General features: G+C 35.9%; 1 protein-coding gene across 1 annotated transcript; it reads left to right on the top strand.

Moving 5' to 3' along the window:
* The first annotated feature begins 7,998 nt into the window (after positions 1-7,998).
* LOC120176032 (transcription factor GTE7-like) lies at positions 7,999-10,558 on the top strand. The gene is made up of 3 exons (XM_039182548.1): positions 7,999-9,646; positions 9,735-9,939; positions 10,025-10,558. The coding sequence occupies exons 1-3, from the start codon at positions 8,237-8,239 to the stop codon at positions 10,081-10,083; spliced, it is 1,674 nt and encodes a 557-aa protein (XP_039038479.1). The 5' UTR covers positions 7,999-8,236; the 3' UTR covers positions 10,084-10,558.
* The last annotated feature ends 3,020 nt before the right edge of the window (positions 10,559-13,578 follow it).

The raw sequence follows: 13,578 nt of genomic DNA, 5'->3' as shown, positions 1-13,578 counted from the left end.
GAGCTTTACAAGGCTGCAACTGTCCAGCGTTGTAGAAAAGCCGATATAACAGCTTTTCTGCTACTACTACAGTCATAGGCCTGGTATTGCTTCTCTTTTTTTACGCTGATTACAGAGGTCTCGTCGATTTTTGTTGGCTGCAAGATAATTGTTTAACTTCATTTATTTAACATTTTTTTAATCTCAATTTTTTGTTTATTTTTTATTTGTTTATAATATTTTTAATTTTTAAATATTTTAGATGGTGTCATAAAATAACGGAGACGAATTTAGCAGGTGTCGATACACGAGACATACGGATGAGGATCGACATTTTCGGTCGATTCGCGGTATGACATACGCTATTTTTATTATTTTTTTAATCTTTCTAGCTTTATATATACTAACTTTGATATTTAATATTTACAGTCCTCTTGGCTTCCGTATTTTGGCGAGGAGATCAACCGCGTATTGAAGCGTGATTTTTAGAGGGGTCACACTTATGAAGTGTCGTGATGTCATTATTACACCAAGTGATTTTTGAGGGGCACGCGCTTGATAGAGTGATGCGCTAGTTTACGGCGCACCAGCCGATTCTTACGAAAATAGAGGTTATATGGATGCACTCCATACAAGCGATACATGTGGGGAACATGATGAAAATTGACCGACGTGACACGCTTACTACATCGACCTATGGAATCAACGTGAACTATCGCTCCCCCATCGTCATGATATTACACCACTGGACTTAGATTTCGATCAGTCTCTCTATCTCCGGATTTACAAACAAAATAGCAAACCATATCTCACGACATCGCAAAAGAAGAAAGAATAACAAAACCTTCAGGCCAGACGCGCCAAGTCGAAGTCCAAGAATAAAGCATTATCATCTATTGCTACCACTTGTGCATCTGTCACTGAAGAGTACTATTATGCATCCCAGGCTAATTTCGGTTTCTATCATCCATTTCACGTTTCAGACGAGACTCGACCGAATTGGGTTGGATATTCATGGGATGCACCGCAATACACTCAAACCTTTTCGATAGAACATGCGGTTGTGGGTGAATGAGACCATATCCTATATGGTCACCAAAGCCAAGTCGAAGCAGTTACGATGATGATGGCGTCAAATGTCATAAATCCATCATCGTCTTTCGAATGCCTACGACCCCAATGTACTCGACAAGCCCAACGGTATTATTATTCGACCACTCCGCAACATCGTCAATAACTTACTTTGTAATTTTCATGTAAAATTTTATTTTTAAAATTTATTTATTTACTTTGTATTTCATAAAAATTAAATAAATTGATTTTTCTTCTAAGTTTAATTTTTTTAATTATCCCTGGAGGAACTCGTCACCTCTCGAGGTGGCGAGACTGATCATTGCTACTCCTTTGTCCGTTGAACAACTAAATTTTTTTAATTCAAAGAAACTCGTCACTTCGACGTGACGAATTCCATAATTATTTTTATAAATTTCTTTTTTTTAAATATATATATATATATATATATATATATTTAATAGACTTATCACATCGGCATGACGAGTCGTTATAACACCATTTAAATAATGGCTCATATGGGGCCTACTATGCGAGGACCATTAGAAAATAATATCCGAGGGAACTGTAACAAATGTCGTAGTTTGCTAAATAAAATCCGGACAAGCCTAATACCCTAAATTTTTTACCCGCTTGGGATATTGGGCCAAAAAAAAAACCAGAAAGTTATCTACAAAGTCCAATGAATAAGTGTATGAGCCATAATATTGATTTCTTACGAGTGAAAACAAGCCCAAAGCTCGAATGCAAAACCAAAAATATCTAATTACAAGATTTGGAATGGTCCACATCACAATTGGACCTGATTGTTCTTTCAAGGGTCCTGGTGCTCTTTTGAAACGCTTGAAATCAAAGAAACAATTGATTACATAATAAAGAGATACAAGAAGATAGAGATATGGTGGTTACTTCATGGGGACTTTGTGCTGAATTCTCCGAAACCAATTCAAGCTGAAGTTGTACCACTTCCCCTTATTTCAAAAAGGCCAACCAAATGGATTCGCCCTAAGCATGCGATCAAGGTCAACATTGATGGGCTTTCAGTGCCACCGATGTCACGGTAGTAATTGGCATTGTGGCAAGAGACTCTAATGGAATGGTAGTAGAAGGTATGTGCTGTCAAATTGACCCGCCCTTCTCGGTTGAATCCTCAGAAGTGGTAGTCTTCTCCAAAGGGTCAAAGTTTGCAATTAAGAACGGATAGACGAACACGATTATAGAAGTGATCTGCATTGTATATAGACTTTCAAATCAACGAGAAGATGTCTCAACTATCAGATTGTTGCTTAACGAGACACATGAGATACTTGCCAATAATCGACACCTTAAGGTGTTTTACATTAATCGCGAAGCCAATCGAGTTACCCATTCTTTGGGCCGATGGTATTGCCGAGACTCAATCCGTTGTGGTTTTATTATGACGAACCCAAATGTATTAAGCCTGATGTAATCATTGACACTATTGGAATCTAATGAAATTCTTCCTTTAAAAAAAATCCAAAAATCTTCCTTTCAATATCTAGCTCACCATTGGCATCCAAGACCAGATCATCGTATTACCCTAGAAGGCACATAACACTACTAAACTTACTAGAGAAAGCACAATCAACAAAAAGATGATCCCTAGTTTCAACTTCAGAATCACACAAGTCGGCATGTATTTGAGCATGGGTAAGAGGGGCACTTGCCTAGGGCAATTTTTTTTGAATTTATATATAATTAAAAAATAATAAATTATTTGTTTAGTCACTCATATATTATTTTATTTTTTTGGTTATTTAATTATTAATTTTTTTCAAAATTATACTAAACTTTACATTTTAATTTTGTTGATTGTCCATCATTAAAAAATCAAGAACCATATTGATATGATATTTTTAAATTATTTTTCACTTTTCATTAAAAGTATACTTCTTATATATATATATATATATATATATATATATATATATTAGGGGTGCACCCTGAGTAATTATTCAAGCCCCCATTTTTATAGGGCCCTTAATTTTTCTATTATATTGTTTGTTTTTATAATTTAACCCTTTTATTTTCTTGAAGTTTAGTTTTTTATCTTTATAATTGAAGTATTTAATTTTTGTAATCCTATTTTTTTATCTTTATAATTGAGGTCTTTAAATTTTTTCAATTATATTTTTTTACATTTATAATTGATGATCCTAAGTTTTTCAATCTCACTTTGTACTTTTATAATTAAGCTTCTGATTTTGTCAATCTCACTTTTTATCTTTATAATTGAGGCTCCTAATTTTTTCAATCCCATTTTTACCTATATAATTTAGGCCTCTAATTTTTTCAATCTTACATTTTACCTTTATAATTGAGGTCCCTAATTTTTTCAATCATACGATTTATTAACGTAATATTAAATTAATGTCTATATTTTAGTTTCGATCAGAGTTGAAAAAATGTCTGAGATAACTTTGTATTTATTAGATAGTTTATTAAATATACCAAAAAAAAATTACAAACAAATTTATTTATTTTTTCTTCCTCTTACAATTTAATTTTTTTCGATACTTGTTATTGGAGGACTAGTTTTTATATTCACCCCGGACTACTAAAATATCTGAAACCTGCACACAAGATAAAAAAAAGATCACTCTGACCATCCCAATATAGCATACGAGCCTTCGTTGGCAACCGATCGAGGATCTCATTCTTAATCTAACATTTTTATATCTACGTCATCTTTTCAAACACTCAAATTTTAAAATTTTAAGACAATAATCACCGTAACTATACAAATGCTTTCCTAAACGTTAACTAATCTCCCGATCTCGAAATAGAACATCGGATACCAAAAGTGATTAATAAATCTTATGGCTGAAATTACTTGGGAATCGGATTGTAGTTTGATTGAGAAACATGTTTTTCAGCTTAAACGTGGGAGACAAACCAAAGCTGTTTGCTTCAAATGCAGAATGCGTGAAGCGAAGATGCCGATTAATATGGTAATAGAACAGGCCTCTGTTTTGGGCTTTTCAAACTTGTTGGGCCCAAATCATGTAGAAATATCTGCTTCCTTAAAATGGACGAGTGGAATCGATATCCTAACATTACATTATTCAAATTTTTATTTAAACATTCGGACCACAGGATAACGATAGTTGTAATAAATAGCTCACGCATGATTCATCAATGCACGAGGCTGATATCAAATTGTCCCACAATTGATGTAAACCTTGGCTTGTGCTATGCTTGCTTCCTTGACTTCCATGTTACTCGGTTATGGTAAGAAAAGAGTTCCATTCATGAGCTTAAGAACGTTTTAGTGACGATTTACAGTCTAAATCTATGTATGAAAATAGATAAATCAATCAAAGAGTTTGTGTTCTTCATCTTGTCTTTTTAGAGAAAAAATACAAATAAATGTAAGATCAGAAGAAAAACAATAATAGATTTTGTTTTAATTTCAAGAAATAAACTCCTAGAGCGAAGATACTATGCACTGAACAATAGAAGAATCAGTGTAAGAGTGAAGGGCTTGATGATCGAGAAATCCCTAATTTTAAGTATCCATGGAAGACTTAGAGAAGGTAGGAGGAAGGAGAAGGATGGGGAAATAACCTTAGTGGGATGGCGCGGAAGAGGTTTTTCTTTCTTTACAAAGAATCATACAACGCTATTGCTATTTCTTGTAAACTTTGGATTATATAAGATGTATAATTGCACCATTATATTTGTTAATAGGTTGAATTCCACAATAACATACGATTCAATTTTTAAATTTTGATATTTATGATTTGGATCATAAATAATTTACAAAATTTCTTCGTAAGATTGGCTTCGCTCTTATGTTCAAATACGGGTCCGCTTGTGTGATTCTCAAGTTGAAACTAGAGATAATCTTTTTGCTGATTGTGCTTTCTCTAGTTTAGTTTGGTAGTGTTATGTGCCTGCCAGGGTAATACTTTTGAAAAAAGACATGTGGACATTCAAAAGCTATTTCTCGAGTCAAATATTTTTTTCTATCCCATAAGTTCAAGTGCCACATCCGATTCTATAGATGATACGACAACGACGGTTACAGATATTGCATCAAGAGCGGATTCAATACAAGAGCACATTAAAGAGAAAGCACTCGCAGATGAAGATTAGGTCCAAGTTCATGGTAAGGGCTGTTCTTATTCGATTAGTCTAGTGTTGTTATCTTTATGGTATTTGGCAGGGGCGAAATTGTCGTTTACACGGGGTTGATCCGAGGCAAGTTACTCAAGTTGTTCTGCACGTCAAGAGTACAAAGGTTATTCTCCCCTCTTATGTGCTTGAGGCTGCATGGGATTTATTATAGTTTCCTATCTGCTCATGTCGCAGATTGTTTTGATTGATCTATTTATTCTTTTGTGGTGTTTGTAGGTGCCGGTTTATTTGAGATCTCTTGTGTTTTGGTTGTACAGGGTTAGTCCTTTTGGATGAATCAAATCAACATTTATCTAAAAAAGAAAAACATTGTAAAAAAATAAATAAATCAAATTTCCGAATTTGCAATCAAACATCGGATATAATCTCAGCTTTTGAACTTATTGGAAGTTCGAAAATGTAATATAGAGTTTTTAAATAAATTTGGGGTGTTTGCACGGTAATATTTGTTTAAAGACTCTTAAGAGCTAACAACACATTCCTTAACCACTGATATCGTTTTGTTTGTACTAATAAAATAAAATATATTTTATTTAGTTTATAACTCAAGTTATTTAATACTATGTTATTTTAACGTAGAAAAATATTACTTGATTGAACTTGGACATTTAATTGATGTGATGATTATTACAACATTTAAATAATGTGAGTTGTTCTTTAGTTTAAGGAATTAATAAATCTAAATATTTTAAATGTAACTTTGATCCTGATGCAAGGCCATCGGAGAGCATTTTGCTTGTTTGCAGGCGTTTACAAGCAGAAATAATCACTGCTTTGGCTTCTCGGCAAGCAGTCTTGCGCTTCCAAACAAGACAGACGGTAGGTGCTGGAAGTTGGTTGGCTCCGATGAGAGACTGGTTCAAAATTAATACAGAAGGTGCTTGCCGACTTGAATTGAACTTAGCTGTGTGTGGTGGGTTTATTCGGGACCATGAAGGGGCTTGGCTTGTCGGTTTTACCAAGTCCATAGACAATTGTTCAGCTTGGGAGGCAGAGCTATGGGTTATTTTTGAGGGCATGCAATTGGCGTGGGATTTGGGGTTACGTCGGGTAATAGTGGAGACTGATTGCAAAGAGGCCATATCGGTGTTACAATCTAGGCTAGGGTCGGGGATGGGCTCCTCAATGTTTCTCAATATACAAGAGCTTGCGAAGCGTTCTTGGGATGTTCGTTTTGTGTTTGCTCCAAGAGAACATAACCGAGTGAATGGTTGCATGACGAAATTGGCGTGGAAATGGCCTTCCATATATTTCATTCGCCGCATGTGGAGGTGGGAGTAGCTTTCTTCGAAAATAACCAGGTAGGGATGTCAATGGATCGGATCTAGACTGGATCGAGTTAAACTTAGATTCGAACCTATTTTCACATCATGGATCCATGCCTGTGCCAGATCCGCAGGTCTAGAAATTGAAACCTAAATCCAGATCCAATGAAAATCTTGTGTATTTTCCCTTTCCAATAAAAAAAAGTTATTATTTAAAATTTATTTATGGAATTAAATTTATCACTTATAAGAGTAGTTGAATAGTTTGACTAGAGTTCAAACTTGCATTCTTATATAATTAATGTTTTAAACTACTTATAGTCATTATATCATTAAAGTATACATTTGAATTTACAGTATTCTAGATATTACAATAATAATAACGTCCGTTGAATTAAGATACATTCAATCTAATTTTATCAATCGACTAATCTTTTAAAGGATTTATATTTATTTATTATTTTAGATTATTTAATATAGACCATTTTCGTGTAAATTAAACCAATGATTAATATGAGTATCAAATTAGTTTAAAGAAAAATATAAATATAACATTTATCAAATTTAAATATCCACGGCATATTAAAAAAAAATTGAAATAAAAGATTATCGAGTTACGATGTATGTTACAGTGATTGTTCACCTTAACTTTTCATTAAGAGGTCAGAATTCAAATCATATTTTGTAATCAATTGTTTAGTTCTCTATGCAGCGAAAAGGGTTAATTACTACTACCTAAGTATTTTTTAAAAGGGTGAAATGACCATCCAACTCAGTTGGTAGAGCACAAGGTTCTTAATTTTGAGGTCGTGGGATCGAGCTCATGGAGGGTATTTCATAATTTGGAGGTCTCCTACGGAAGCTGCTCTCAACCTAGTGTTGGGGGCAGCCTACTATCTTACATCCCCCTTACCCCATTACATATGGGAACAAGGGACAATCATAAATATTTTTAAAAGGAAGAGGATCAAATTCAATACAAGTTGAAATAAAGAGAATAACTTTTAAATTCGAAAACTAGAGGGATTGAATTCTGAAATTAGACGCAACACTTTCCAACCCCACACGTATAGAACACACATGCCGGTGTGGCTACCGGCTTGAGCCGGACCACAAAAGTTGGCTTTTTGGTCCCGGTTATCACCCCGGTGAGACGTTTTACCCATAAAAATGATCATCAATATTTAAATAAAAATAGTGGTTAAAATGGTGTCTTATGCAAGAACATACTTGTATGAAGATAGAAGAGAAAGGTCGATCAAAATGGTACCAGATCAACATTTAATAAGTCACGTCAGTTTTTTTATCACATACAATAATCACTGTTAATGAATTTGTTAGAAATCGGTAGTAACTATTCGTATAGTTTATACTAAAAAAAAGCCCTGAAATTCACGCCACATGCACCCCAAATTCACCCCAATATATGACCGATCAACGAAAAGTCTCCATCTAACGGTCCAAACGCTGCCCGAAACTCAACCGGGCAGATATCATCGCCTTTAAGTAGCGACCCTATCCTACTGTCGTTCCTCGCTCATCAAAATTCAATGGGTTAAATTTTCAAACCCTAATCTTTGCGTAGATCATTGATTCTTTTTTCAAAAGAATATTTTCAGGTTCTTTTCCCTTGTTTTTGAATTGCTGGCAACATTCGTTAAGCGGCACGTGGAGTCCCGGCTCTATCGTCTTCATGGTTTTAGTTCCTCAGTACCGATCGGGATACTCTCGCTGGAACACTGCCGGTTCCCGGAATTTGAATGGCGTCGGTCGTTTTGGCGAATTGTAATGAGTCAAATTGGCCACTTCCGCTGAATACCAGTGTCGATTTCATGGGCAAAGTTCCATTTACAGCTAAAAACCCAATCCCTAACCCTAAATTCAGCAAGAAGCGTTATTTTCAGCACCGATTGATGCAGCCCGACGATGTTTCTGGCCGCGTTGTTGATGATCACCCCGCCGTTACCCATTCTGCGGCTTCGGATGATGCGTCGTCGATTAATCGTAAGATAAATGATTTCAGCTCTGGCAGTTACGTTAGTTTTCCCGTCAGCTCTTATACAAGGAAGGAGTTGATTGATCTGAAGAGCCGGTTGGCTTCAGAGCTGGAGCAGATACGTGAATTGAAGAATCGAATCCAGTCAAATGATTTTCAGGCTAGATCCAGCTCCACGAAGAAACCCTTACCCAAAAAGAACATTTCTGGCAACAAACGACCTTTGCCCCCAAATTCCAGCAAAGATTTGAGGAGATTGAACCCTCTAGAGAACGGAAAACCATCGAAGGCTTATTTGATGAAAAACTGCTCCCAAATCTTGAGCAAACTAATGAAGCACAAACATGGGTACATCTTCAATTCGCCAGTGGATGTGGTTGGGTTGGGGCTTCACGATTATTACGCTGTTATCAAGAATCCGATGGATCTGGGCACTGTTAAATCGAGGTTGGCCAAAAACTTTTATGCTTCTCCGTTGGATTTCTCGGCAGATGTCAGGCTGACATTCAAAAACGCCATGCTGTATAATCCGAAGGGGCATGAGGTTTATGCGTTGGCTGAGCAGCAGCTTTCGCGATTTGAGGATTTGTTTCGTCCATTGAGTTTGAAATTGGAGGAGCAAGATGATCCTCAAGAAATGGAGTATTACGAGGAAGAGTTGCAAGCTAGTTCTTGGGATCATGGGGAAGCTGAGAGGTTGAAGAAAGATAGGGAAATTGATAAGGATGATTCGATTAACATTGGGGCAAGATCTGATAAAGATGGGAGGATTTTGAGCTATGTTTCAAACTCCAATCCACCGCCAGCACAGGTGCAGTTGCAGCAGGAGCTTGCTTCTCCAGTAAGGGCGCCACCAGTTAAGCCAGTGAAGTTGCCTAAACCTAAGGCCAAGGATCCGAACAAGAGGGAAATGACTATGGAGGAGAAGCAAAAGTTGGGGATTGGACTGCAGAGCTTGCCACAGGAGAAGATGGACAATGTGGTTCATATTTTAAGGAAAAGGAATGGACACTTGACGCAGGATGGGGATGAGATTGAACTTGATATCGAGGCAATGGACACAGAGACTCTGTGGGAGTTGGATCGGTTTGTCACTTATTACAAAAAGATGGTCAGCAAGATCAAACGGCAAGCGTTGTTGTCAAACAATGTTGCATCCAATGACAGTAATCAGGTAAGCATGAAGTACATTGTGATTGCTGTATACAAATTTGATGGAATTGTATCTATCTATACACTAACTGGTGAATGGAAAATTATAGAGAGAAGAAACTGTGGAGAAGACGGATGTTGCAACGGAGATGAAGAGGTCGAAGAAAGCTGATGCTGGAGATGATGATGTAGATATTGGGGATGAAATGCCAATGAGCAGTTTTCCACCGGTGGAGATAGAGAAAGATAACGAACGCTGTAGTAGCAGTTCCAGTGGCTCCAGCAGTTCGAGCAGTGGTTCTTCATCGTCTAGTGGTATTACTCAACAGAATTCCATATCTTGGTGTGATGGTTCAAATTTTGAGGCAAATTTCTCATATTTGTAAGGCTAATTTTGTAGATTCGGAATCTGGGAGTTCACCAGGAAGCGATTCAGATGGTGATGATGCTCGATCATAAGGCCTCGGTTTGAAGTATGAGTTCATTACACGTTTTTGGAGCTTGTCAGCTGAGATTTTGGGGTGGAACTTAGGTAGATTTACTAACAATGCTAACAAATTAAGAAGTTAGGTATGGAGTCACTGCGTTAAATGCTGAATGTGTGGGCCTTTTTTTTCATTTTGTTGAATGTACAGGGTGGGTTGTTTAAGTGTATTGTGTGAGTTGTGTAATGGTTGTTCTCTTTCGAGGAAAGAAACGGACGAAATTGGAAAATGGGGGGCATCATCATTGCTAGAAGAATCATTGAAACTGTGGGCTTGGGCAAAATGTAGTAAAAAATAGTTGAGAGATTTGGTAGAAGATATTTTTGTAGGAAAAGTAGTTTTTTTTTGGGAGGGGGAAAGGTAGAAAGAACATTTGTATGCGTGGAACCACAATACATAGATTTTCAGCAGCAATAGTGAGGAATGTACAATTACAGAGCTTTTGCTTCTTTGACTGGTTGCTGGTACTTGCTAGCCATAAGATGTACGTTAGCCGTCTTAAAAGCAGTTTTTTTAGGTTTGCATGTACAAGTTTTCCTTGCTTTGACGGGATATTACGATTGCATCAAAATCCGAGTAACATGGGTTGTCCGTTAAGATTTTGGTCATATTTGGAATTTGGAAAGATGATTTGATAGATTCTAGAGGAGGAGAATTAGGGGGTATACCTGGAGTTGAACCCGAGGAGTAAGGATACCCGAACTCAGATTTTGATTCGGTATTTGGCTCTTATTACAATTGGTAGGGCTGTCATTTGTTGCATGTTTCTACTACTATTTGGATTTGATGAATGAGACATGATAAAACATGAACGAGGTTTGTGTATGGAACTTTCCTACATTTTACACATACATCTTGGGGCGTAATTAGGCCAATCTTAAGCATCACGAATGTTTCGTTGCCAATCGTAGTTTTATCTACCATCGGGTTTAGGTTTCATTTTGACGTATAATTATTTAAAGAAGTGTCATCACTTTTCCATCTGTTCTCGTCTTTGATTGCTTGAACAGTTGACATCTATTATAAGGTCAGCAAGTACAAACATAATAGATTTAGATGGCGATGGCAGTGACAGACTTGCAAGTCGAGGCGAGGAATCTTCCTGTTTCCAACCCATTTACATCTTCACCTTTGTAACAATGGGTGGAGACCACAAATGAAAAAAAAAAGAATTCACAATTGTAACAACGGTTTTACAAATTATTTTTAATAAACCTCGGATGTTGAACTTGGTAATTGTCGAATGAATTCGGACTCGGTCGATGAAATATATAATTGCACTAATAAATTTTATTTTGTTTCGACTATATATGATATTGCTTTATTAAGTCCTCAGAGTATTACAATCTACAAAATGATCCTCCGACTACAGGGAGTTGTTTTGTTGAGTCCCATGACTAGTTCAAGTTATAAAATGGTAACCTGACTATTCATTATGTTCTAAACTCGTCTTTTTTTCGTTACAAATTGACGACAGTCTGAACTGTATGTTAACATGCTGACTGAGATATGATAAAATTTGATCTCATAACCTCAAACGATTATCATATCTCAGTTAGCATGTTAATGTCTAACTCATATGACAATTAATTTTTAACGGAAAATGACGAGTTTCTAGATAATAAATAGTCGAGTGACTATTTGGTAACTTTTAATAGCCGAGTGGCTATTTGGTAACTTTTAATAGTCAACAGACTCAATAAAGCTACTATATATAGTCGAGGAACTATTTGATAATTATTAATAATCAATAGACTTAATAAAACAATATATTATAATCATGGGACTATTTGTGCACTTTACCCTAAAAATATCAATGTTAAATTAGGCATTTGTATGAAAATTTGCTTTATTCGACTTGACTTATTATTTGCTCATTCCTACAACGTAGGTATCAAAATAGGACAAAAAATAGGTACCAAGATGGGAAAAACATAATTGAAGGGTCAAATCATTAATTAGCATTTAAATTAATTAAGATACAAACATTTAAAACCACAGCCTGATCGTTTCACTAGTAGGTATTTTTCTTAAACACAGTTTTATTAGGGAGCTTATTTATAATCCGGATATAAGGGTAAAGTATATTGGAAGTCATTGAATTATGTGAAAATAATTTTTTTATCAATAACTTTTTAAATACTATAAGAGATCATTAAATTTTTTAAAAAGTTATAAAATAATCCATGTAATGTTAAAATAATAATAAATTTTGATAAGTTTAAAGATTATTTATTATAATTCAATAAATTTTATAATATTTTAAAATCACCAATTACAATTATTTTGACATAATTCAATTATCTCTAATATACTTTATACCAGTAGTAATTAGTGTTTTCAAGAATTGGTTTTTCATTTTTGGAAGGTTTATCATTTATGGTGGAGAATTTGGGCCATTGTTGTTTGACCCAAAATTTCATTTAGGCTATCAACCCAAAGATCAAGAAGACCTTCTAAATCAAATCCGCTACGGCGTTGTAAACCACGTTTTTCACCGAGATCAGGCAATTCACAGCCACTTTGTAGCGATTTTTAATCTTCTTGCTCTCAAATCGCTCTCAAAACCAATCACTCTTCGAGGAGGAAGAAGAAAAAAAGCCAGAGAAATGGAAAAGCTGAAGAAGAAAATAAGATCGTTTTCATTTTGGAATTGGGTGATAGCTTCGATCATCTTCAGATTGATTCTAATCTACTTCCCCAAGAACCTCAATCTGTCCCGAAGTTTCCACTCCGCTTACCAGCTTCCGCCGCTGTAATTTCCTGTCCTTTACAGGGTACTGGCAATGCAAATTTCTACTTCGCAATCGCTACGGTTTATGCTTGCTTGCAGGTAAGTTATTTCTATTCTCCGATTCATTATTTTTTTAATCTGTAACTTGATATCAGGTTGTCAAAAACGGAACTTTGATGTAAACAGATTAGCTTCCTTGGTATTTGCGAATGACATTTGTGGTAGCTTATCGAGGAAAAAGTCGTATATTTATCGAATTCCTACCCATTTTTTTCACAATTCAACCATTTAAATGACTTGTATGGACATGTTCAACTTTATTTAATGCTTGTTATTGGTGCAAACAAGTAAATTCGATAACAGCAATAACGAAAAACCCGATATTCATGTTTGAACTTGCCATTTTCGAGAATTTGGAGCCAATTTCGATAATTGATTCTATCCCTTACTTTGGCCTTGTTTTGCAGATTGTCTTGGTCGTCGAGGGTGTAAGTGCCATGTTAAACCATGACAGAAAGTTGAGAAGCCAAATCCCCGACAAGCCCCGAGATGCCAAATCTTGAGTTCTTTAGACTATGCCGCACATTTTTCCGGTTCTACCGCGAAGATTCTTCCCGGCAGGTTGCTGCCACAGTATCTTTGCTCTCAGCACTGTTGTTTTTGCATCAAGATCATGCTCACCTCCACGGCATGGGGCTCTTCGGAACTGATCCTACATTCATTGTTTGTTTCGCA

The sequence above is a fragment of the Hibiscus syriacus genome, unplaced genomic scaffold (assembly GCF_006381635.1).
Source record: "Hibiscus syriacus cultivar Baekdansim isolate YM2019G1 unplaced genomic scaffold, ASM638163v2 tig00112225_pilon, whole genome shotgun sequence".
In the NCBI taxonomy this organism is placed as follows: Eukaryota; Viridiplantae; Streptophyta; class Magnoliopsida; order Malvales; family Malvaceae; genus Hibiscus; species Hibiscus syriacus.
The sequence above is the reverse complement of the archived record's forward strand: the minus strand, read 5'-3'. Positions and strand labels throughout refer to the sequence as shown.

Bases quoted from the DNA above. Each gene is read 5' to 3' on its own strand.
- LOC120176032 (XM_039182548.1), top strand. From the start codon at position 8,237: ATGGCGTCGGTCGTTTTGGCGAATTGTAATGAGTCAAATTGGCCACTT. The intron at 9,647-9,734 runs GTAAGCATGAAG...GGAAAATTATAG, and splicing joins CATCCAATGACAGTAATCAG to AGAGAAGAAACTGTGGAGAA. The intron at 9,940-10,024 runs GTATTACTCAAC...CTAATTTTGTAG, and splicing joins TGGTTCTTCATCGTCTAGTG to ATTCGGAATCTGGGAGTTCA.